At 43.9% G+C, this 25,209-nt stretch overlaps 2 protein-coding genes across 9 annotated transcripts in view; one reads left to right on the top strand and one right to left on the bottom strand.

Moving 5' to 3' along the window:
• ATP11C (ATPase phospholipid transporting 11C (ATP11C blood group)) overlaps positions 1-8,462 on the top strand; it is a 102,273-nt gene extending 93,811 nt beyond the window's left edge. For 4 of the 8 annotated variants that reach the window (XM_081847887.1, XM_081847888.1, XM_081847886.1 and 1 more), the window contains exon 29: positions 4,885-8,462. In XM_081847887.1, the coding sequence (XP_081704013.1) occupies positions 4,885-5,025 (141 nt within the window). In that variant the 3' untranslated portion in view covers positions 5,026-8,462. The remainder of the gene's footprint in view (positions 1-4,884) is intronic. The other 4 variants (XR_014152777.1, XM_081847889.1, XM_081847883.1 and 1 more) reach the window with 2 other exon arrangements.
• A 4,104-nt stretch (positions 8,463-12,566) lies between these two features.
• Positions 12,567-24,610, bottom strand: LOC309334038 (uncharacterized protein). Its single transcript, XM_081848225.1, has 7 exons — positions 24,537-24,610; positions 23,782-23,901; positions 20,778-20,912; positions 19,673-19,808; positions 17,764-17,852; positions 15,584-15,895; positions 12,567-14,963 (listed from the first exon to the last, which is right to left on the bottom strand). The coding sequence occupies exons 2-7, from the start codon at positions 23,878-23,880 to the stop codon at positions 14,865-14,867; spliced, it is 870 nt and encodes a 289-aa protein (XP_081704351.1). The 5' UTR covers positions 23,881-23,901; positions 24,537-24,610; the 3' UTR covers positions 12,567-14,864.
• Between the last annotated feature and the right edge of the window lie 599 nt (positions 24,611-25,209).

The raw sequence follows: 25,209 nt of genomic DNA, 5'->3' as shown, positions 1-25,209 counted from the left end.
TCCTCATCTCTCATGAGAATAAGGTGCAGAAGTTAGCCTAATATACCCTGACATAATTCCCGGAGACTGCACACATGCTATAAAGCAGGGGTTGGCAGTCTGCCTGGGCTGGTTCACTCCAGCGGAGATCCCTCCATGGGCCACATTGTGCACGCTTGTGATTTCCATTGTCTGTGCAGATACAGTTTCTGGCGCAGTGTGTGGGAACTCTCCAAGCAGGCGGCTCGGTCAGGGGCAGCTCGTGGGCTGGTTAAACAACCCCCATGGACTGCTTGTGGCCCATGGGCCTTAGGTTGCTTACCCCTGCTGCAAAGGCATGCCGTATTTCTGCAGAATCATTTCCCATTCAGTGCCTTTTTAGCATTTAGTCAACTTTTCCATGAGAGCCATTGTCCAAGCAGGCAACTGCAAATTATCCTAACCCTTCCAGTTTTTTTGTACAGTCAGCAGATGAGCTGCAGCCAGTGGAAGTGGGATCTGTTCTATATGCAGAAGGTCCTTCTGTTTGTTCCCCCCCCCCCCTTAAAAATGTGACTAAGCCCAACTCATTTTGCCTTCGTTCATTCTGTCTTGACTATGTCAACATCCTGAGCCACAAGATTGTAGTTACTGTGTTTAGGATATCCGTGGCCTTTGTACGTTAATCCTTTTAGAAAGAACCTTGGTATGGTGATAGTTATTCAGCAGCTGGTTATACAGGAAGGCTGCTTTTTGAGGATAGTTAGCTCTGTTTTTGCCCAAGCCTTGGAGACCTTTGGGATTGGGGGATGTGTGGCTTCTATTCCAGTTGGGTTCACTCGCACAGGTTTTATGGCAAACACCACTTCTATTGCTTTTTCTGTTACATTAAGTGCACTTAATGTGCCAGTGTGCAAAGTGGTGTGTAGAGCCTTGTGTGTCTCAACAGATACAGAGTCTGATATTTCTGGGCTTGCAAGGAACACAGGTATCTAGCTTATATTGAGTCGGACCATTGGTCCATCTAACTCAGTAGTGTTTACACTGACAGGCAGTGGGTCTCCAGGATTGGGTTCTCTCCCAGCCCCACCTGGAGATCATAGAATCATAGAATCATAGAATCATAGAGTTGGAAGAGACCACAAGGGCCATCGAGTCCAACCCCCTGCCAAGCAGGAAACACCATCAGAGCACTCCTGACATATGGTTGTCAAGCCTCTGCTTAAAGACCTCCAAAGAAGGAGACTCCACCACACTCCTTGGCAGCAAATTCCACTGTCGAACAGCTCTTACTGATGATGGGGATTGAACTCGGGCCCTTCTGCACACAAGGCAAATCCCGTACCACTAAGCTAAGGTGGAGCAGATTGTCAGAACCCATTTGGAGCCCCATAGCCATCACAAGTTTCACAGAAGGAGAGGTGAATCCCAGCTCATTCCCCAAAGAAGTACCGTATTTTTCGCTCTATAGGACGCACCAGACCACAAGACGCACCTAGTTTTTGGAGGAGGAAAACAAGGAAAAAAATATTCTGAATCTCAGAAGCCAGAAGAGCAAGAGGGATCGCTGTGCAGTGAAAGCAGCAATCCCTCTTGCTGTTCTGGCTTCTGTGATAGCTGTGCAGTCTGCATTCGCTCCATAAGACGCACACACTTCCCCCTTACTTTTTAGGAGGGAAAAAGTGAGTCTTATAGAGCAAAAAATACGGTAATTGCCCCAGCCCCAGCATAAGCTTCTTTTGGAGTTAATCAAACCTGCAGTTGGTACAGTCCTCCAAAAACCACAGAGACTTGAGTGCCTCTGTGGATTTCAGTGGAGCCCAAGAGGTTTTTGGAGAATTGTGCTCAGTTTTAAGCATCGATGAATCCATGTTGGTTTCTTAGTGACTCTAGAAGTGAACATTTCAATTGGAAGGAAAGATCAACTGGCTTCCATTGACTCCCCAAGTATTCTGGCATTGCACTTGTGAGGTGTTTAAATGATTTGATGGTATTTAACTGCTACCTGCATGCTGCTCCTATCTGAATAAGACTTGCAAAATCTCTGTATTTTGACATCACCTGGCTTTGATTGCCTGTTGATATAGAATAACATGTGTCCATCTGTCTGTGGATTCTGTGTCTGTTGTGTATTCTTCACACACTGTACGCAACTCCTTCTTAAATGTTTTTGATTCTCAAAAGTGTGTTAAGTGCCACATGTAACAAAGAGGGAAGAATGCCAAACCAATCACCTTCCTACTTCCATTTAAAATATCGCCCTGTAGATGCATATGGTCCATTTCATGCCCATAATAGTCATCTCTGTTTTCAAGTTTTTCCTCTGTTACATAATATGGGGACATGAAGCACCAAGTCATTGTTTTTTGTTTTAAAATGTATTTATTATAAAACGCTAGAATCTGCCTTCCAAATGGAAAACAAATCAAGAACAGCTAAACACAACTATAAGAATGTCCATAGATAATTAAGAACACTAATAAATAATGGACTTCATTCTGTTTGTTAATGCAAGGATTACTGCATTTGCAGACAGGTGAGTTTTAATGTTGTACAACAGAGGAATCCAACACAAACGTTGCATTGGTGAGAAATGGTTCAGCAAAGTTGCCAGCCCCCTGCTTATGTATTCCCTTCTGCCAAATGACATCCAACAGCAGAACAAGAACTGCTCTACATTGGCCTAGTGAACCTCAGTTGGTTGTGCTTGCCTTAGGCCACCATCACTACAAGGGAGTGGAGCGATGAACATGAAGCCATCTTTTGTGCCGTACTCTAGTTTCTACACCCAACCCTCTCTATCCATCCAGGCAAGCAAGGAGGTGTTATGGGAGTTCAGGACACATTCCAGCCAGGCAGAAACACCTGAGGAAGGTGCAAAGTCAGAAATAAGTGACAGTGACTGAAGAGAGTCCCAAGCATGTTCCATCCCTGTTACAATTTCTAAAATTCCCATCTGTCTCATCAGTTAAATATAAAGTGTGGGGAAAGAGAGACGCCAATACCAGAGTTCAGTCATTGCAGGCCAACTGGGAGAATCTCCTTGTGTGTGGATGGTGCTGTTTTGGCCAAGTAAGAATTGGTACCTGGGAACATGGGTTTGCTATTAGTTTATGGGAAGGCGTGGGGGGTACTTTGGCCTTCCAGATGTTGCTGAACTCTACAACTCCCATCAGCCCAAGCAAGCATGGCCAGTGGCCAAGGAAGATAGGAGTTGTTCCTCAGCAATGGCAGGGCCCAGTGTTCCCCACCTCTAGAGTATTGTTGTTGTTGTTGTTGTTAGTTGAATTAATATACCACCCCATACCCAGGCTCTCAGGGCAGTTCACAAAGTAAAATCAAGATATAAAACCCCAAAATACATGGAGGACACCCTGTCATTCTACAGTGTAACTTGGGTGACTTGCACTGAGCAATAAAATGACATACCATCATTTGTTGATAAGAATCAGTCTCATAAAAGTTAAATAGCTCCGCCATGGCCTCTTAAAACAAATAAACACAAAAGAAACCAGTGAGGCAGATTTGCACAGTGACATCTTCCTTAAAATAAACTCTGTCTTTTTTATTTATTTATTTGTTTGTTTGTTTAATATACAGTATATATGTATATGAATATACAGTATACAGTATATATGTATATGAATATACAGTATACAGTATATATATATATACAGTACAGCCTTATACCAGCAGGTCTCAGGGCATCTTCACAGAATAAAATCAAAATATAAAAACACAAAATGCATAATGAAAATAAAAACAACAACGACCCAATAACCCCCCCCCCCAAAAAACCCCCACATTTTAAATGGGCCTAGGATGTCAATCAAATCAACCAAAAGGCCTGGTTAAAAAGGAATGTTTTTGCCTGGCGCCTAAAGGTGTATAATGAAAGCACCAGGCAAACTTCCCTGGGGAGAGCATTCCACAGAAGGGGAGCCACTACGGAGAAGGCCCCGTTCTCGTGTTGCCACCCTCTGGACCTCTCAAAGAGGAGGCACATGAAGAACTGTAGATAAAACTCTAAAGCTTGCATTTATATCTAGGCAGCTTTGTTAAGTGGGCAGTGTGGAAAGCTGCCGTGGTTAGCAGAAAGGTGAGGTGAGATTTCATACTTGGAAGAAAACAAGAGAGCAAACCTTCCCTTCAACGCTAGGTGGCACCCAAGCTTTTTATTTTCTGGCAGCCTCAAGCGTTCCCTCCTCACTTGCCCCTCAGCTTGGCGAATGAAAGAATCCTGTCCCCATATCTCATGAAGGGGGGGAATGTGGCTGCTCACAGAGGCACGAAACATCCTGTGATAATCACAGCAAAGCAGAGGAGCATGCGAAGCGTGTGTTTTAGCACTGTGCGGAGGTCCTTCCCTAAACGGAGTTGCACAATTAACCCGTTTGAGTGCACATGATGCTCTGCTAACCCCACTAGCCACACCCCCAGCGTACGTCTAAAGTACTAGGATGCCACTTTAAAGAGCAATGGCTTTCCCCAAAGAACTGTGGGAACTGTAGTTCACCAGGAGGGCAGAGGTTTGCTGGGAGACCCTTGTTTCCCCTCACAGGGCTGCAATTTGCAGAGTGCCCTGGGACTGATTGATAAAACACATGGGGATGTGTAGCTCTGGGAGTGGGGGGGGGGCGGGGAAGCACCCTTAACAAACTACAGCTCCCAGAATTCTAATCATAGCGTTTATCTGCTTAATTATGAATTTGGTTTGGCATTTTCCCTCCCCAACCCCTTTCCAAATCATGTAGCTCTTTAACTCCTTGCAAATTCTAAGCCTTGGTTTCTGACCTGGTGCCACTCTGCTATATCTGTTTCTTTCCCTTCCTGGTCCATGTTGACAACAACAACTTAAGCTGAATTTCTCTCTCTTTCTTCCCAACCCCTGCCCTCCGTCTCTCCCCCCCTTTCCTTTTTTTACAGCCTAACCCCCTGGAGCTGCCGATGCTGTTGTCCTACAAACCACGGGGGAACAGCTACACTGTTGAAGGAAAGCCAGGGAGCCCCGTGACAAATTTTGCAGAACATTGCCATCTCAGGATACTTCAGATGCAAAGATTTTAACCCCAGCACACAGTTCTAAACGAACAGCACTCTCGGAGTAAAAAAATGAACGCTTGGAAGCAAATCAGGCCCACCAGAAAAAGAAGAAAAATACAAATGGTTCTATATTTTGGTTAGGCTTTTTGGCTTTTTTGTTTTTAAGAGGACTTTTGGTTTGCATTGTGATTTTTTTTTTTTAAAAAAAAATCAACATAAAGGGGGGGTGCCATCCTTTTCATCTGTTCCTCCCCCTTCCTAATGCAAGTTTTGAGAAAGCAACCTTGCTGTTTTGATGACAAAAATTGTGTGAGATTTTTGCCCGCTGCGATGGATGATCTGTCCTCTGTTCAGCCATCTTCACCCTTGTCCAAGGAAGAAGAAGAGCTGTGTATGGCTCTATCCCCGCCCCCCCCTTCCAACCAAAGATATAGCACAAGAGGTATGTTACAGTTCCCCCAAAATAGCACTAGGAATTTTTGGTAGGTAACCATTATGTTGCTAAGCCATAAACTATGTTTGTTGGCGGAATCTTAATTTCCCCCATCGCCACCCCAGTTCCTCTAATGAGAAAGTTGTGCCATACCCTTTTAAAGGAAAAATGTGGACATTTAGAGAAAACACACACACACCATTTTTTTCTCCCATCCAATCCGACCCATCAGGAGTACCTAAAAAACAAAACAACTGAAGCACCCATTCTCCCAGCATCTACATCTATCTCAAAAGCTGAGGTTAATTCCCACCTTTTTCAAATGTGTCCTTTGTCCAGGCTCTCTCTTCTCCCACCAAACAGGCATCTCACAGCCAAAGTGAACATGCACCTATTTTCCCCACTCACCCAAACTCTAGATTGGTGTCCTTTGGCTGTGTGAAAATGTGGGACCTGTGTTTTCTGACCTGCTTTGACTTCTGCTGTGATGGGCTTGCACACCTGCCTTTTGGATGCAGGTTGCCACGTTGCCTAGAATGTATGACTTCTTCACAAGCTCAAGTCAGTGTCCCAAGCACCGTCGAAGGATGCAAGCCATGGGTTCTTTGCTGTGCTAACCTTGTCCTCCTCTTCCGTATTCTGTTGAGCGGGTGGCAGGTCCAACCCATGAGACATCAGCCCTCCCTTCCCCCCTTTTTTTGAAAGGGTGTGGGATGCAAAACCTAAAACAGCCTGTACTGTTATCCCTTCTGTTCTGTGAAGGGAGGCAGGAGACGCATCACCTTCAATCTCCTCCAAAGTGTGGCACATCTTAATGGCCAATTCCAACAATAGGTTTCAAAGACGTCCCCTGCAGAATCCTTTCAGTGTGGAAACGTGGCGCTATTTTGCATGTGCAATGCCAAGCATGCCTTCAGCTGCACGTGTCTGGTGGGTGCATGCGTTTGCCGCCATGTAGTGTCTGATGCGGCTCGTTTGGGCACATGCAGTGGACACAGAGCACCACGGGTTCCCCCTCTCCTTTACCGTGAGTGTTGCCCACAACCTCAGCACTTCCTGCAACGGTGGAAGAGGCCCAAAGAAAACTGGTTTGGAATTTACGATTCAAGTTAAAAGAGTGTAAGCTTCGGTTCACACATTGCTTCTATGCAAGGCAAAGGATATTCACCAGCAGCAAGCAATTCCACATAGTAGGGCATATGTATGGTCCAGTTAAAACGTTTTTGTAGCAGATCTGAGCCTGTGATGATGTGGCATGTGGTGACTGGGGCTGCTCCTAAAACTCCCCAGCATTTAATCAAGGTTCAGTCTTCCTTTGCTCATTCTTTCCCCATTGCCACGGGGCCAGTAAATCAGAACTTCTCACTTCCGCTGTGCCTACAAAGGACGTATTGGAGAATTGCTAGGTGTTAGTGGGGAGGCTGGCAATGACCCACATCTCTCGGGAAAGAAACCAGTGGTGTGGCTCTTGCCACTCTTGGAATAACAGTTCTTAATTTGATCCATGTCTCCCCTGCAGTGTCCAGATAGGTCCCAAAGGCAGCTTGAATGGCAGCCTGAGTGCCAAACCATTTGGGAGGGATGTTTATATGCATATTTCAATCAGTGCTTTTGTGACTTCTCCAGTGCTAGTGCTGAAATGTTCAGCTCTAATGTTCTCTGTATCAGGGAAGGGGAACCTTGAAGTCCTCCAGATGTTACTGGACCATAGCTGCCATCAGCCCCAGCCCACATGACTAGTGATAAGGGATTATGGGAGTTGTGGTCCACAACACCTGGGGGATGGCAGACTCCCTACAGGCAGCCTTTTGCCTAGTGGTTGTGATTAGGATTCACTCTGCACCTCCCATTTATTTTAGTTCGAGGAGTGTGGTGGTTTTATTGTCGTTTTGTTGTTGGGGGTTTTTTTTGGGGGGGGGGTGCTTTTTATTCAAAGTGAGTCAGGAGAAGCCTCAAGCTTATCACCCATCCATCCACCCTCCCTACCCCCAAGTAACATTAATTTGGTAAGCTTACCAAAGTATGGTTTCTGCATTTTGTTGCTTTCGAAAATACCAAGCCACCTCTTTTCAGCTCCACTGAAGGGCCCAGTCCACCCGAAAGTAACGTGAACCTAGCAGTTCATTGAGATTTATGCAGAGGCTTGGAGGAAGAAAAGAGGAAAGATGGCTTCTTTGAAATCCCATTTGTAAAATGATGGGTTTGGTCTGGCCTACAACACAGAAAAGATGGGGGTGGGTGCTTAAAAATGGACTGTGCCACTTTAGATAGGAGATGGGGGATCTCCCAATTTGCATACCTGTCCATTGTGTCCTCCAGTGGGATGGTGGTCAGACTTGCTTCACATGGAAAACTGGATTTTAGAGAGAAATGGCCTAAATGGCTCCCTGATGTGCTCTTTTTCATGGGAAACTCATTCTAACATGTTATAGTTCTGCTGCAGTTTTCCCAGGTGATCTGCTCCCTGCATAGACTGGGCCTTAATCAATACTAACCTTCTCTGCACTTCATTCTGTATTTTCCAGCAACTAAGTGTGGCTGGTGGCTTCTCTCCCTCTTCCCAAGCAATATAATTGTTGCTGAAAATTTGCATATGGCCAGTGACACGGAATAAGCAAACAAAAAATTAAATTCAGCTTTGCACCTGTGCCACACCAGTCCAAAGAGACTTGTGTCAATATCTTGAAACTTGCCTGACTTAAATCTGAAGCAGAACTTCTGGAAAATACATTTGTTCATTTGTTTTTGTAAATACGGGGTGGGGGGGGGGAGAGGGTGTAAAATTATATATACAGATTTTAAGATGCATTTTTCAGCTTCTTGCGAAAACCCAGCAGGACTGCATTCTTAATTTTTATCACTTCAACTGCAATTTTATACGTTCATGTTGCTTTATATAATGACAATGGAATGTGAATGTTAACTTTTATGAATGCAACTCGCTCCTTTTTTTTTTCCTTATGAAAACAAACCTTTTTGTTTTGTTTTGTTTTGAAATAATCAATAAACTTTGGTATGTTCTGATTGAGCTTCATGAAGTTTGTTGTCTTAAGTCAGGGGTCCTCAAACTATGGGATGCGGGCCGAATCCAGCCCGCCAGGGTCATAAATCCGCCCAGGCATTGCAGAACTCACTGCAAAGCCATTGAGGAGACTCAAAGCGCTTTGGAGAGCTTGCTCCACGGTGCTTTTAAGCAGAGCAGGCGGGAGGGAAAGAGGCGGGTCAGGATTTCCCCCTCCTGGCCGTGCCTTGCCTTGCGGCCTGTCTCTCCCCACATGTGTCCGCCTCCCTCAATCGCCAGCCACCATGCTGCTCGCTCATGCCCTGCGCTCTGCTGCCCTCTCCACCTGATCCAGCCCTGGCCGCTGTTATCCTTGCAGCCCAGCTCGGCGGCCCCAACCACCGCCTCCTCCGGCCGGGCTCACCCTCCGTTGCCTGCAGCAGCCTCCACACCAATGGTGAGCTATGCTCAGAAGGCAGGGAAAGGGGGAAGAAGGTCGCTCACAAGGAAAGCAGGGCTCCAGTGCTTACTCATGAGGAAACACCCCTGGAGCCACTGGGGATCACGTCCAAGGAAAAAGATGGCTGCCATCATCCTAGCGAGTTTTTGTCCTGGGAAAAGTGCTTGGAAGCTGGGCTGCGATCCAAGGCACACTTGCTCGCAAGGAAAACTCCTCAGCATCGGGTTGCTTGCAAGTAAACGTCTGCCTGCCATCCAAGACGAGCCCAGTCGGAGGCAGGCCTTGAAAAAATAAATGGTATAGGTTCATCCAAATCTCCGCCCCCAAAGTGGGACTGAACAGTTACTGAATTCCCACCCCACATTTTTTCTCCCTGGAGCTTAAGGTCTGTGGTTCCCCACAACCCTCAATGAGACGCATTCAAATCAAGCTCCTCTCTGAGACATATCTTAATCTCAGAACCATGCACTCAAATTTGCAACCATCTAGCACCTATGTCTGTGAACAGACTTTTCCCCGAATGAAACATCTGAAATCTCCAACCAGATCCAGACTAACGGATGAACACTTGCATCACTTGCTACGACTAGCAGCGACAAATATGGAACCGGATATTGACCATCTCATTTGCCAAAAGCAGGCCCATACTTCCCATTGAAATACTTATTGGTCTGACACAGTCAAAATATTTTTTAAAATATATATATATGTAAATTTATGTTGATTAAAATCGTTCTTCATTTTAAATATTGTATTTTTCCTGTTTTTTGTGCACTAGAAATAAAATATGTGCAGTGTGCATAGGAATTCGTTCATATTTTTTCCAAAGTATAGTCCGACCCCCAACAGTGAACTGGCCCCATTTAAAAAGTTTGAGGACCCCTGTCTTAAGTGAACCTGACTTTTCTGTGTAATAAGCACAAATCACACACACAAAAATGCCATTTTTGAGCTATTTTAAGGGGAAATTGGCAAAATCGGCACTGCTGACATTGGCAGCCATATGTTCAGATTTTCCCAGACATTTAGCTGATTTCCACTTGGATGCTGCTGATGAATGCGGTATTCTGTATATGTCTGGGAAATTCCAGATATATGGCAACCCTAGCAAAGCATTTGTGGGTGGCAGTGGGTAATGCTGCTCCCCTTCTTTTTAAAAAAATAATTTTTATTATTATACATTTTATAAACTTCCATCCAATTATTCATTTAATCCCACATACAACAAATTATAATTGTTTTTTGACTTCCTTCAGCGTCTCTGACAATCATCTATAATTATACCTTTAATACACATTCCCTTCTTTCGTATTGCCATTTTTCCTCCTTACTCCCATTGTTTATAATAAACAATACTTATTTTCTTTTTTTTACAGTGCCTCTTTAAATCCCACTAGCGTTGTATTTACACCACATATTTGTCAGATAATCCACAAATTTTCCCCAGTCCTCGATGAACTTTTGGTCTTTAGTATATCTGATTTTCCCAGTTAATTTATCCAATTCTGCATAGTCTATCAATTTTAATCTCCATTCTTCTATCGTCGGTATCTCCTCTTGTTTCCACTTCTGGGCCAACAGGATTCTGGCTGCCGTTACCGCATACTGGAAAAGCTTACAGTCCTTTCTTCCAATGTCCTTTCCTATGATACCTAAAAGAAAAGCTTCGGGTTTTTTCACAAAAGTATATCTTAACATTTTTTTCAACTCATTATATATCATTTCCCAAAAACTTTTCACTTTCTTACATTCCCACCACTGATGAAAGAATGTCCCTTCTTTATCTTTGCAGGTAGCAGTTAAAATACCATCAATAGCTTGAAAATAGCTTCTTGTCCACAGCCAGGTAAAATCACTTATCGGCACAGAAGCATTGAAATAATGCTTCTCCTTCCTCCCCATTTTTAGGTTGCAGGTCAGTCAGCTAGCCAATTTCTCTTAGGGGGTCTAGCAATTTTGCAAATGTATTTGTAAGACTACAGGCAACACTTGCTGTGTCCTTTCATTTCTCTCACCTTTTTTGCAGCTGTATATAGGGGCTGTTTCCACAGTGTTTCAGCTGCATGAAAGAAAACAGTATCCCCAAAAAAACAATATTTAAAAACCCAGAGAAGTATCAGTGGTTCAAAAGCCAGGAGCAGTTTGGAGAATGGAACTAAAACCATATTTTAACAGGGCATTGGGATACTCAACTGCAAAATTCTAAGGGGGTGGGGGAAGAGTACCCATTTCTACTCCAGTTTCAAACAAGTACTACAGTGGCTCAGCCACATGGTGTATTCCATGGACGCAGAGTAGTACAAAGAGACTGGTGTAGCAGTACAGTGGTACAGGAGGCCCGTTTGCAACCAAAAAAGAGCACAACCCGTAGCAGCGTGTCTGTGCACACACGGGTTACAATTTGGTGCTTCTGCGCATGCGCGTGATGTCATTTTGCACTTCTGCGCATGCGCGAGCGGGGAAACCCGGAAGTAACCCTTTCCAGTACTTCTGGGTTGCCGCGGGACATAACCTGAAATAACATAACATGAGGTATGACTGTATTTGGTAAAATGAACACCACCACCCCAAATCCAATTTGGGTAGAGGAGCAGCTATGTATATCGCTTCAATAGATTGAAAGCTTCTTCAAGAAACAGGATCAAAATTCCCCCCCCCCTCCATTTGAATAAGAACAAAAAATAATCATAACTTTCTCTCAAAAGATTGAGGGCAGTGTCTGCCTGTCAAATTTCTGAACCTCTAATGTAAAAAAAGAAGCAGCAGCATAATTATACAGCCCACGCAGGACATAAGGGCCTTCCCCCCCCCCAAACTTTTTTGATGTGAAATGACAGCTTACATAGAACTTGGAACAAAGCTGCTATATAGAGTTAACATTCCACCACACTCAACGTGCGCATATCTAATTGAAAAGCAGAGCAGTGATTCATCTGGCTGTCCTCCTTCCTTTTATCACTAAACATGCATAGGACTGCACTGTTAAAAGCAGGGATAGTTGGTACTTAAAAAAACCCCAACAACAATATTTGTTGGGAATTTTAAATACATTATCCTTCATTATTTTTGTATGCTGCTAAACATGGTTCTGAGGTTACGGAGTGGCAATGTGGAAGTGCTTTGTTTTTTTAAAAAAAGGAGAAGTGTGTTTTAGGACATTCTTTCTCTCTTTCGTTGGACTGACACAAGGAACGTCCAGTATGTGATGAACAGATGGTGCTCACTGCCATAAGCTGTCCTCCCTTTACTGGCAGTAGTTCTGGACTTCTATAACAGCTGAGAGTGCCAGGCAGAAATCCTGCAGGTGAATCTCCCTGCACTGCTGAACTGAAGTTATTTGGTTGCAGATAATGTTAAAAGTGGAAGGAGGACCAGAGCTCAGTGGTTAGAGCACATCCTTTTGGATGCAAGGAGCTCAATCCAGGTTAGACCTTGGGGAAAGGCTGCAACTCAGTGGCAGAGCATCCTCTCTGCATCCAAAAGGGCACCAAGGTTCAACCCTTGGCATCTCCAGGTAGGTCTGGGACAGTCACCTTGCCTGGAACACTAAAGAGCCTCTGACAGTCATAGACAGTTCTGAGCAGATGCAGATTTAGGGGAGTGCAACTGGTTCGGTCTTACTGGGTGCGAAGCCTCGAGGGTGCTGCATATATGATGTACATAGAAAGAGATTATTTAAAAAAAACTTTATTCGCATTAGCCAATGGACATAGCAACAGTAAAACAGTATATGGAGAAAATGAAATTTGATATAAAAGCACAATTTAAAGTCCTGAATATGATGTACATAAAGTGGAAGGCAAGAAGTGGAGGTAGCTGAATTTTGGCAGCCCATAGGGCGCTGCTGACCCCAAGGTCCACCACTGTACTGAGCTAGATCGTCCCATGATCTGGCTCTGCATAAGGCAGCTTCTTAGATTACTTAAATATTTCCCCTTTTCAGCATTGAGTCTAAAATTATCATTTAAGGGGTGCATGCTGGTGCATCACAGGTTCGGTTTCCTGGATCTCCAGGTAGGGCTGACCTAGGTGGGCCAGAGATCTGACATAGCCTAAAGCAGCTTTTAACCCCCCCCCCTCCACAGCCTGAAACTCTTGAGACACACAATCCTGTTAGTACAGACAGTCCTGAGCTAAGTGGACAAAGTATCTACCTAAGAAGTGCACCTTGCGTTTCTAGAGGTGCTTTGAGAGCTGGCACAATTTGAATAAAATGGGGGTGTCAGCAGGTAAGCCCCGTCCCACATAATCACATGACATAGTACACACACAATTTGAATGGTAATGCCCATCAACTGGGGGGGGCTGCCCCCTCATATATTTTATTGGGAGGGGAGATCTCTTGTTGGTCCGTAGGAGTTGGCTTCTATGGCAAGGTGGCTCTGATGCACGGTTAGCCCCTTACACTAAAGGAAAAGCCATACACTCACAGCGCTATGCAGCTCTCCACTGCATAAGGGCCAAATCAGACTGGAGACATCTTGCAGGCCTCCCCTGAAGATCCAAGCCTATGAAAGATCCTCTCTAGCCCATCCTCTCCCCAACACCAACCTGTCCCCAAGCCTGATGTAAAGAGGGGTTCTCAGGCATGTGTCTCCAGCATTATACATGAACAGGAACAGCGTTCCGGTTTAAAGCCAGTGGCGGTGCAGTGCCTATGGCTTTGTCTCACATACTGGTGAAAGTGCAAAAGTTCATCAAGAAGTTTCAGGTCAATATATTTTGGGTAGATATTCCATCAACAGTTCTAAACCTTGCTGAATTTCTTGCTTAGATACTATCAGGATAGCAAGAATGGAAAACAATTCTGCAACACAGTACCTCTTTTTAAATTGGCTTCAAGTGCATCTAATAAAGGAATATAGGAATAAAGGATTTTATCCTAACTTATCTCTTGAAGAAAGTGCATCTAAGGCATCAGGTGCACTTCTGTCATTTCTTTGCCGTGCCCTCACTCTTTGTCTCCTGGTTTTATAATTAACATTGGGCAAGTTGGCTTTTGCCTATTTCTCAAGCTCATCAAAATCTTCTCTAATTTTCCTTTAAAAATACAGAAAACTGTACAAACTTGCATAAGAACTCAGTAACAGACCTGACTTCTGAAGGGCTTTGCTGACCTTGTGAAAATGACCTAGCACATGGATTTATATCTCTTAAGATTTTGCAGACTTTGGCTGTGAAGTAGCACCCCACAAAAAAATTTCAAGTTGGGTCCCAGAATTTCAAATTGGGCTCCACTGGCTGGCCCCGAGTCTCATAGTTGCTGGGCCCAAGTTGCCCTGCCCTCGCATGAAGTCTTGGGTTTGCAATTTGGGGAGAGGGGAGACTGCCTGCTGGGTGTTGGGCAGGCTGGGGAAGCCCCATAGATTTAGAGACCCTAGGCTTCAGCCTACTTAGCCTATACATAACTCCAGCAGTGGAAATGGGAAAAGATTTGAGCAGAAGCTAGAGACTTCCTTAAATGGTTAGCATGAAGCAGAAATCCGATTAAACACTTTGCAAGACTGCTGGCTGGCTGAAGACCTTTGTTTAAAGATCTACAAGCTCAGCATATTATATTCAAAAGAAGACACTGAATTAAATGGAGCTAACTCTCCATGGAACAGTGCACAGGACTGTAGTCATGCACAAGGCTGGATTAATAACCCAAATCCAGGCCATCCAATCCAAATTTCAACATGCTGACTGCTATACCAGCTTTTGCCAGCTCAGGGATCAATTACAGCTGCCTACATTTTTTGGACTCCCCTTGGAGATGTGGCTACAGAGCAGTTGTCACGATGAGCTCACACACATCTCAATTTGTCTCTATACCACCACACTTTAGAAAGATCACTTCAGTTTCAACAACACAAATATTTGTGCAAATGTGTAATTTTGTTCTTTTAAATAAGTATGAAGTGATAAAAATTAACACAAGCTGATTTCCAGTTCAGCATTATAGGCTTGCCCACAGGGTCCACAAAATATCAAGATTGCTGCTGTGTATTGCGTTCCGTCTGACTTTGCTCTTCCTTTGACTCAAACACTTGTGCCAGTTCAAGAGACCTTTCTCTTATCTGTTGGACCTGAGTCAGGTTTTATAGAGAAAGAAACACACAATAAGTAAGTTCTGCTTTCTTACTCAGTTTTATGCAGGGTTTACCTTGAAAGGTGGGACCTGGAGCTCCCTAATTCTCTAATGCCCAAACCCTTCTCCAAGTTGCCTGCTGCCAGGAACACCATATGTTGGAGCAGAAGACCCATCCCCTGCCACGAGATTTGAAGCACAAGCCTTCCCTCAATGGCTTACAAATCCTCCTGTCCCAAGATTTAAGGCCAGCTTTAGACCACCAGCTCCATTTCCACTCCGCCAGCTGTTACTTTGCCTGAACAGGCTCCTGGTCTCACACGGGCATGCACAACATTCCCCCAGTCTGTGCGCATTATTTGGTCTATGAAAATCTGCTCTCAACTCCTAGAACTGTAACTTGTGATGGTAGAATATCCAACTGGTAAAGGTTTCTGGCTTACTTTCCCCTTCCATTAAAAGACCAGCACAAATATGAAAGTGCAAGCTATTAAAAGGACATTGGGAAGGAAAGGTTGGTTGGCAGATGCACTTTTGCAATTTTACAAAAATCAATAAACTGTAAATAGTAAAAAAAGAAAGGAAAAGGGATCTTAGTAAAAACTAATAATATTTTACCATTGATTTCGCTTCTTGCATCTCTTTACTGATGAGATCCCTCTCCACTTGGAGAGAATTCAATTTGTCCTTCAGGTAATCTCGCTCCTGGATTAAGTCTGTCATTGCTTCTTCCTGCTCATGAAGTTTATGAGTTATTCTCAGCATGTCCATTAACTCCGCTTCAATTCTAGACTTACTGGCTTTTAATTTCTCCCTCAGTTGTTCCATTTCATTCAACTTCTCTAGAGTTTTGCTGAGTTGTTCTTTCATACAAGGTCTATCCTCTTCTGTGTCTCCTATTTGCAGCTCTTGGATCTTGCTAGGTGGCTTCTTAAGAAAAGGAAAATGGGCAAGGTGTCAGTGATGTGCTCTAGCCATGCAAGTGTCAATATTCTAACTTTATCCCAAAAATGTTATAAGAAACTTTAGCACACCATGTATATATCAGTTTTTCTCAAAGACAGACTGCAACTTGTGTCTGACCATCTGTGCACATCACTGTAAGTCATGACTTAGTGTAGATGAGCAAATTACGTATTTGCTCCTCGCGGCTAGTGCTGGAGTAAGGAAAAATAAACCATGATGATAAGCCAAGGTTTCTTCTTGGTGTACCAATCATGGTTTATTTCACTCCAATCTCCAGTTTGTTTGTGTATAGTAAACCTTGGGTTATGGCTTGACATGACACTAAAATGTTCAGCTGTAATACACAACTGCCTTGCAGAATATCTTTGAGAGAAGAAAAGGCTTAAGGAGTAAACCCTACACAAATTTGGAGTGGAGTCCCTAAGATGGCTGGATGGTGCCTTGCATGCCTCCTTCTGGCAACACCTGCTGCCATGTTGGTGCTAAACGTATTGCTCTGCTTCTCTATGGACCGCATCAGTGAGGTCTTGTCTTCTACCATAGGGAAGACGATGTCCTTTGTGTCCATAGGCCATACTGCAAACAGTGGAAGACACAGAGCAGCGTCTCAAGGCCCAGTTTTGTTGCTGGGGATGTGAGATGCAGTGCTTTTCACCAGCTAAGGTGTGTCCATCAACTGTGCATCCCTGCCCCCCCCCCCAATGACCACTGTGATCCATGCCATCACCACTTCCTGACTAGACTACTGCGGTGTGTCGTACCTGGGGCTGTTTTGGAAAACTGAAAAAATTAGGCACTTCATAAATACAGGTGAAGGGAACACACTTCATCTTTCCTGAAGGGAAGGTACTGGCTACCAGTCTGTTTGAACTCAATTTACAGTGTCAGCACTTACTTTTACAATCATATGCGACTTTGAGCTCCGATATCACCGGAACCTGCCATTTTACTAGACGTTTTGTGCCATAAAACTTTAATACTGAAAGCCCTTGCTTGTTCCTTCAGCAATATATTGGTAGCTCAAAAGTGTTGTTGCCAAAGCCATACTGAGAGCTAGACATCATTTATATGTTAAGTTCCAGCTACATGCTGGCAACGCTGCCAAGTTTGGGAGGCTTGCAAAAAACCCTGAAAAGGAGAGGTGAGCTTTCCAAACCTCAGAATTTCTGTCCCCTAAACTCTGCTCCCTCAGTTCCACCCCATCCAACCAAGTGTAAAAGAAGTCATGTTGATCCAATATAGTTAGGTAAAGGTAAAGATACCCCTGACCATTAGGTCCAGTCGTGACCGACTCTGGGGTTGCGGCGCTCATCTCACTTTACTGGCTTCCGGGTCATGTGGCCAGCATGACTAAGCCACTTCTGGTGAACCAGAGCAGCGCACGGAAACGCCGTTTACCTTCCTGCCAGAGCGGTACCTATTTATCTACTTGCACTTTGACGTGCTTTTGAACTGCTAGGTTGGCAGGAGCTGGGACCAAGCAATGGGAGCTCACCCCGTCGTGGGGATTCGAACCGCCGACCTTCTGATCGGCAAGTCCTAGGCTCAGTGGTTTAACCCACAGCGCCACCCATGTCCAATATAGTTAGTAGGGGGTAATCAAGAAATTGTTGTTGCAAAAAAGAAAGGAGGAGGAAGCCTGCAGAGGGCATACTCCCCACTCCCAGCTTCGTCCTTGAAAGATGAGTGGGAACCTTTTCCATTCCAAGGGTGACATTCATTTCTTGGCAACCTTCTGGGGCTATATCCACGAGGGGTAAGAGAAAAATTGAACGTAAATTTCATCTTTGGTGAAGCACACTAGTTTCCACACACACACATATACTGCTTACCAAACCAACCTCAGACCCTGGAGTCCGTTCCTCTTCAGGAATGGTAACACTGGCTGTCATCCCTTGATCATCACATTCCGAGGATACAGCTGAAAGACAACCCATTTTGCCAAAAATTTAACAAATAAAAGCCTGTATACTTAAGATGCAAAAAAGGGAAGTAACAGTACCACTCTATTCTGCCTTGGTCAGTCCAAGCTTGAAACACTGTGTCCAGTTCTGGGCACCACAATTTAAGAAAGATATTGACAAACTGGAATGCGTGCAAATGAGGGCAGCTAAGACGACCAAGGGTCTGGAAACCAAGGCTTACGAGGAAAGGCTGAAGAAGCTGGGGATGTTTAGCCTGGAAAATAGGAGACTGAGAGGAGATATGATAGCCATCTCCATATATCTCAAGGGCTGTCACATGGAAGATAGAGCAAGTTTGTTTTCTCCTGCTCTGGAAGTTGGACTTGAACCCATGGCTTCAACTTACAAGAAAGGAGATTCTGACTAAACAATCAGGAAGAGCTTTCATGACAGCAGGAGCTGTTCAACAGTGGAACGGACTCCCGTGGGAGCTGTGGACTCTCCTTGGAGGTTTCTAAGCAGAGCTTGGATGACCATCTGTCATGGATGCCTTGGCTGAGATTCCGGCATTGCAGGGAGTTGGACAAGATGACGCTTGGGATCCCTTCCCATGCTACAACTCTGTGACTCTAAGTTCTTGAGACAAATGCAGAAAGGTGCAGTGAAAGGAACTGAGCTTTGACTACCTTGGGGCCCAGTGGGTTTAATTCTCCCCTGCCATGGGAGAAAGAACACACGAGCAGCCAAATGCAAGCGGCGAGAGAGTTGGCTACATTAGCCTTTGCTAGCATTTGCAAGGAAGCCAGTTCTCCCTAGCGCCTAAAGATCAATGTCAGAATCCGACCTCTGGAGCAACCAGGAGATAAATGGAGCAGGCTAAGTTATGCCAAGAGCCCTCTTGCCCTTCTCTGAAAACTTCAGATGTAGCAATAACATTCAGCATAATTAACATATGCAACTTAAGCACAGCCCTCAAAATGGGTGCAAGAGTTTAACTATTTGCAGCTCACTGTGGATATTGGTTTAAACAATGTATTATCTAAGTTCTAATTACAGATAGGTAGCCGTGTTGGTCTGCCATAGTCAAAACAAAACAAATTCCTTCCAGTAGCACCTTAAAGACCAACTAAGTCAGTTCTTGGTATGAGCTTTCGTGTGCATGCACACTTCTTCAGATACACTGAAACAGAATATAGCTCTCTATATTGGACAAACAGGCCAGACCTTACGCCAAAGAATAAACGGACATAAATCGGACATCAGGAATCACAAGACAGAGAAACCAGTAGGAGAACACTTCAATCTCCCAGGACATTCTATACAAGATCTCAAAGTAGCTGTTTTACTACAAAGGAATTTCAGAAATAGACTGGAAAGAGAAGCTGCTGAATTACAACTTATCACCAAACTTAAAACCATGGAGAAACCTGGTCTGAACAAAGACCTTGGATTCTTATCTCATTATACATGACAAAGACATTTTTCACCTTTTCACCCCTTGCTTTTTCCTGTAAGACCTATTGCAGTCGTTAAGAGTCGTCAACAGGCTCATCACAGCTATCTGCCAATCACCCATTCCCACCACCCTTCTGAGTAATACCCCTCCCCACCTTCTCACTATATAGAAGGGTCTGGAAACTTCTGTTTCAGTGTATCTGAAGAAGTGTGCATGCACACGAAAGCTCATACCAAGAACTGACTTAGTTGGTCTTTAAGGTGCTACTGGAAGGAATTTGTTTTGTTTTATCTAAGTTCTAACTTATCCCAACCTACCATGCTTCAGCCCATATTTTATATAGCACCTTTTAAATATAGTTTCCACACATAACAAACTTACATGTTTTCATCTCTGCTAGACAAGGTTTTTTAAACTGTTTGGCTTTTTGGAAAAAGCTTCCCAGGAGACATTCCCCTGCTTCCTGGGATGTTGTTCCTGCAGACCAGGTCGCTTTCCTCTTCCTTGTCCTTGGAAACTTAAAACATAAAATAAAAATAAAAATCAAGGCACGTAGGAGAATTAAAGGAAGTTAGATATTTTTGAAAGCACAATCCCATTTGCTGATGTCTTGGAATTTGTACATGGCCTAGGACATGGTCAGTTGAAGCTAGTTGTAAGTTCTACCATAAACATTTGCAAAAAAAGTTGCAAAGGGAGAGGGGAAACTTTCCAAAAACATGTTTGCAAGCCCCATAAGCAACTTGAACTCGTTGTGCCTCACTAGTCGGGTGACAAGTAGAGGCTTCAGAATTCAACACAAAGCCTTATTTTGCGAGGCTGGGAGCCGGGGAGAGCGACATGAGAAGGACACTACTGCCACATGCCCTTTGATCCCAGTCCTCGGGGGTAAGGCTGGGACTGAAGGGCACATGGGAGCCTTCTCATGCCGCCCTCCACGAGCTGCCAAGTTGTGGAGGGCCCTGGGTGATGGGGGCTGGACCGGAGAGCAGCAGGCTCCATTCACCCTCCCGCTCTGCACTCCTGGCACCACTACAGCACACTCAGTCGCTGGTGCCTGTTCTTATACCAGCTTCCCGATATGAACTTCCTGCTTCAAGCATGCATTAACAGAGCTATGTTAAACTTCCACACATTGGAAGGTCCTTTTCTACAGTGACACACTTCTAGTCCTTCTGGTACTGGAAGTCTTGACAAGAAGTTGCCTCAGTTCAAGAGACTTTTCTTCTATCGGTTGGACCTGAGTCAGGTTTTATATAAAAAGAAACACACAATAAGTAAGTTCTGCTTTCTTACTCAGTTTTATGAAGGGTTTACCTTAAACTTCCACGCATTCGAAGGTCCTTTACTGCAGCGACACCCTTCTAGTCATTTCCAGGCTTCCCTCGCCCCATTTGATTACTTAATAACAGCTGATACAAGAAATGTGGAAGAGCCACCAGTTTTCCACCAAAGGTCCCACAACACTTCAATTTTTAAGTATTACCTTGAACTCTTGCGCTGATGCAAGAGAAGCTGACGTCACCAGCATCTCAGTGAGATTCTTTATTTTCTCCTGCAGCTCATTTTGAAGAGCATACTTCTCTTCAACAATCTCTGCCACCTGGGATTGTGATGAGATCTACCAAGGGAAAGCATCAATACCAAACGTCGAAAGGCACAAAATGTTGTTCATAGTAAGGTGTGCATGATTTCCCAAGCAAGGAAAATCCATTATGAGGGGGGATTTTGTATATGACCTGCTGAAAACTTACACACACTTTTGGGAATACTTTACTACCCCAAGCCAAATTTTCAATCTATTTTGGGGTAGTAAAATCCCTTAAAACAAATCCATGTTTGTGGTGCCTGGAGAAGGTATTGAAGTTTACATTACAGAAAAAATTACCCTGACATGTTACATTGGCTAGGATACCCATGTCCTTTTGTGTAGACCCCTCCATGCTTGCGATGATTATGGCTGTTAATCTGTATATTTCAATTTCAAAATCCTTTATTAGGCATAGCCTAATAAATAATGTACTGTAAGTACTAACTGTAATGTACTGTGATGATAATAATGTACTGTAAGTACTAACGGCTGTGAAGGTTAAACATCAGCAAGAAGCAATGAAAGCATTTAAGTTTCTCAGTCATTTCTGTGAAATTGAGTCTGCACCCCCCAGTGTGGAAAGGGTTGCATACAAGCAATGACCGATACTTCGTATTCTTTGGTGATCACTCGAAGCCAAGTAAGATTGTCTTCCATAAACACGGTTTTAACAACGAGTCTGTAAGTGACTGTGGAGGCCAATTCTGGATCCACATGTTCTTCCACAGTGCGGACATTGGTTTCCGGGTGGGAGTTGATCACGGTGCAGATTTGCCAAGCATGCCTTCCTCTTAGCACTTTTCTCCCTTGCGTCCTGAGTTTGAGTGTCTTCAAAGCCCATGACACCTTTAGTAAAGGCTGTTCTCCAACTGGAGGGATCGCAGGCCAGCGTTTCCCAGTTGTCAGTGTCTATACTACATTTTTTTAGATTTGCCTTGAGACTGTCTTTAAACCTCTTTTGTTGACCACCAGCATTACGCTATTTTAAAGTTTGGAATAGAGTAGTTGCTTTGGAAGACGATGATCAGGCAACCGCACAACATGACCAGTCCAACGAAGTTGATGTTGAAGAATCATTGCTTCAACACTGGTGATCTTTGCTTCTTCCAGTACACTGATATTTGTTCGCCTGTCTTCCCAAGTGATGTGTAAAATTTTTCGGAGACACTGTTGATTGAATCTTTCAAGGAGTTGGAGATGGCGTTTTTTAGTGGTCCATGTTTCACAAGCATACAGTAAGGTTGGTAGTACAATAGCTTTGTAAACAAGCATTTTGGTTTCCCTGCAAATGTCCCGGTCCTCAAACACTCTGCACTTCAACTGGGAGAAAGCTGCACTCGCAGAGATTAGGCGATGATGGATTTCAGCATCAATGTTGGCCCTTGGGGAAAGATAACTGCCCAGGTAGGAGAAGTGACTGACATTTTCCAACATTACACCATTGCGTTGGATTTGTGGTGCTGCAGAGGGGTGATTTTGTACTTGTTGGTGTAGCACTTTGGTTTTTTGGACGTTGAGTGATAGGCCAAGCTTTTCGTAATCTTCTGCAAAGATATTTAGGATGGTTTGGAGGTCATCCTCTGAGTGTGCTGGATCTCTTGAGCTTATTTTAATCCACCAGTGTTTTTTAGTTCTCTGGTTCTTCTTTGAACCTCAGGCTTAGCACTGGCACAGGTTTTTTTCTTAGTGGCACAGTTTCTATCTCTTTGCCAGATCTGAAAGGCCTTCCTTTTCTTGTCAAATATGTGTTCAATCTCACTGTCATTCTCATCAAACCAGTTTCTGGTGTTTCTTGGTTTGGTGTCCAATAGTTTGTTCACAGGCTGCAATAATGCATGTTTTTAGTTTGGTCCAGTGTTCCTTGATGCTATCAGGAAATTCTGAAAACGGATGGTCCTTAATGGGATCTTGAAGGGCTTGAGTGTTCATTTTGTGCCTTGGTTTCCTTTCTTGAATCCTGCGTCAAGGTATAATCTTGATAGCCATCGTGGAGCATATTAGTTGGTGATCTGTCCAGCAGTCATCGGCGCTTGTCATAGCTCTGGTAAAGAGCACATCACAGCAATCTTTAGCACGGATAATAACATAGTCTAAGAGGTGCCAGTGGTTTGACTGAGGATGCCTCCATGAAGTTTCAATTTTATTTTTCTGTTGAAAGAGTTTGTTGGCAATAACAATGTTGTGCGCTACACATATTGTCAAAAGTAAGATTCCGTTCTCGTTGCTGTTACCAATTCCTTTTTTCTCAATAATCCCAGGCCACAGATCAAAATCTCACCCAACTCTTGCATTAAAATCACCCAGGAGGATAATTTTATCTTCCTTAGGTGTCTCTGATAGGACGGTATCCAGCTGAGAGTAAAATCTTTAATGTCTTCATCGGCATCCAGTGTTGGTGCATAAGCACTTATAATAGTAGCATCCAAAAGACATGCGATTGCATATGGCGATGAACCTGGAAGTGACCTAAAAACATTGATCAGCATGTCACGAAAAGAGTGTAACAGGGCTGGGATACACTTATACATGCTACTCCAGTGTATGTGGAGGCCGGGAATGGAACCCCCGCATGAAATGGTTGTCAACTTTATTAAGAGTTGCCATTAAAATTAGGCCAGACTCTTAAAATGGAGACTGTGTCTAAACAGAGATTACGGACCCCTCACTTGGTACAGGCAGCTGGCCTATAATCCAAGTCACCAACTAAAAGAATGCTATTGCCACCAGCATTCGAGATTACCACAGATATTTGAACTTCTAAAAGATAAATGTGTTGTGCTTTTAAGGTATAATTGCTGGCAAAATAGAGCATGAATCCTATTTCAAAACAAAACAAAATATAGATGCAATTTGACCTGTTCCAGCCTAGAACACTCAGATTTCCAAGAAGACAACTTACATCTTCAATTTGTTGTTTCAAGCTGTCAATCTCTAAACAATACCTCTTTAGAAGGGCATCCTCATCTGTAACGTAATTTATTATAGGGCGGTTTTTCATTTTTTTGGATGTATTCGCAAACTAGGAGAGATAGGCACATGGAGTCAGAACCGCTCTTTGAAGGAGAAGTCAGAAAAAATGACATTTGTGTAAAATCTCTTCGAAAATTACAGAAGTATGGATCATAAAAATCAACATTTGCTATTACAGTAAATACAACTGGTACCCATTATAAGAAATGTTGCAGCATTCTTTCACCTCCCCACAGAAGGGATAAGCCTAGGTTAACCAACCTGGTGTCCTCCAGATGTTGTTGAACTACAGCTTTCATCATCTGACCATGTTGACCACGGCTGATGGGAGCTGGAGTCTCCAACATCTGGAGGGCAACAGAGAAGCTATCAGGGGTTCAAGTAGGCCTTTCCCCCCACCTTTCCTTTTCCACCTGATATTCAAGACTCCATGACTACCATGTCTTCACAAGCTCTCTTTTTAAGAGTTTGAGGGTTTGCTGTCAGTATCCACCTCAGCTATTAGAGGAAGTGCTACACTACTTCCCTTTGAAGTGGAAGTCTGATTTCTCATAGTTCTATAACTGCAGATACATATACCAGAACAAAGCATGCCAGTTTAAAGAGAGGGGGAAATACCTTCTTGCCTACTTGTTACTTGGGGCAAAACTTTTGGGGGAAGGAAACGGACCTGTATAGTTTTACCTGGAGGGTTCGAAGCGTTTCTTCGAACGATGTCAGAATGACCGTGAAGATGATAACAGTCTTAGAATTGCCAGCCAATGTGGTGCCTTCCGAAGGTTGTTGGATGACAACTCCCATCAGGCCCAGACAAATGACCAATGGCCTGGCGGTGGAGGGAGTTGTAGCCAAACAACCTAGGAATGGGCACTACATTGGCTGCCTGGCCTAAGATCAAGTGAGAACACTTTTCAAAACAGCACAAACTAAAGAACCCTTCTTAACTGAATTGTCCTTACCCACTCTGCTCTTCACAAAGGTTCTTGATCACTTGGCCCAAGATGGAGAGGCTCCGGTTTACATTGCAGCATTCTTGGAGATGGATCCCTAGGCATTAAACATCAGTTTTTTATTTTCAGACAGTTCCTTCTACAAAAGTTCTTTTGCTACCATATTGGGAGTTAACATAGTCAAGAGTTCCTGAATTTGATTGCTTTCTTCTTCATTCTCCATTCTCTCTCCCCCCCCCCTTCTGTATTGTTTTTACCTGCCCTTTAGGCACTTTATACGTGTGAAATAACAATACTGGTCATTATCCAAGGTCTCCTGACAGAAGGCAATATCGGCAGAATGGGGGAGGCAATTTTCAACGATTCCCATTCTGTCCTTAAATCTGCTCTGGGTGATTCCCCAACCC

This window comes from Podarcis erhardii (genome assembly GCF_964252035.2).
Source record: "Podarcis erhardii genome assembly, chromosome: Z".
In the NCBI taxonomy this organism is placed as follows: domain Eukaryota; kingdom Metazoa; phylum Chordata; class Lepidosauria; order Squamata; family Lacertidae; genus Podarcis; species Podarcis erhardii.
This window is presented reverse-complemented; position numbering and strand designations above follow the sequence as displayed.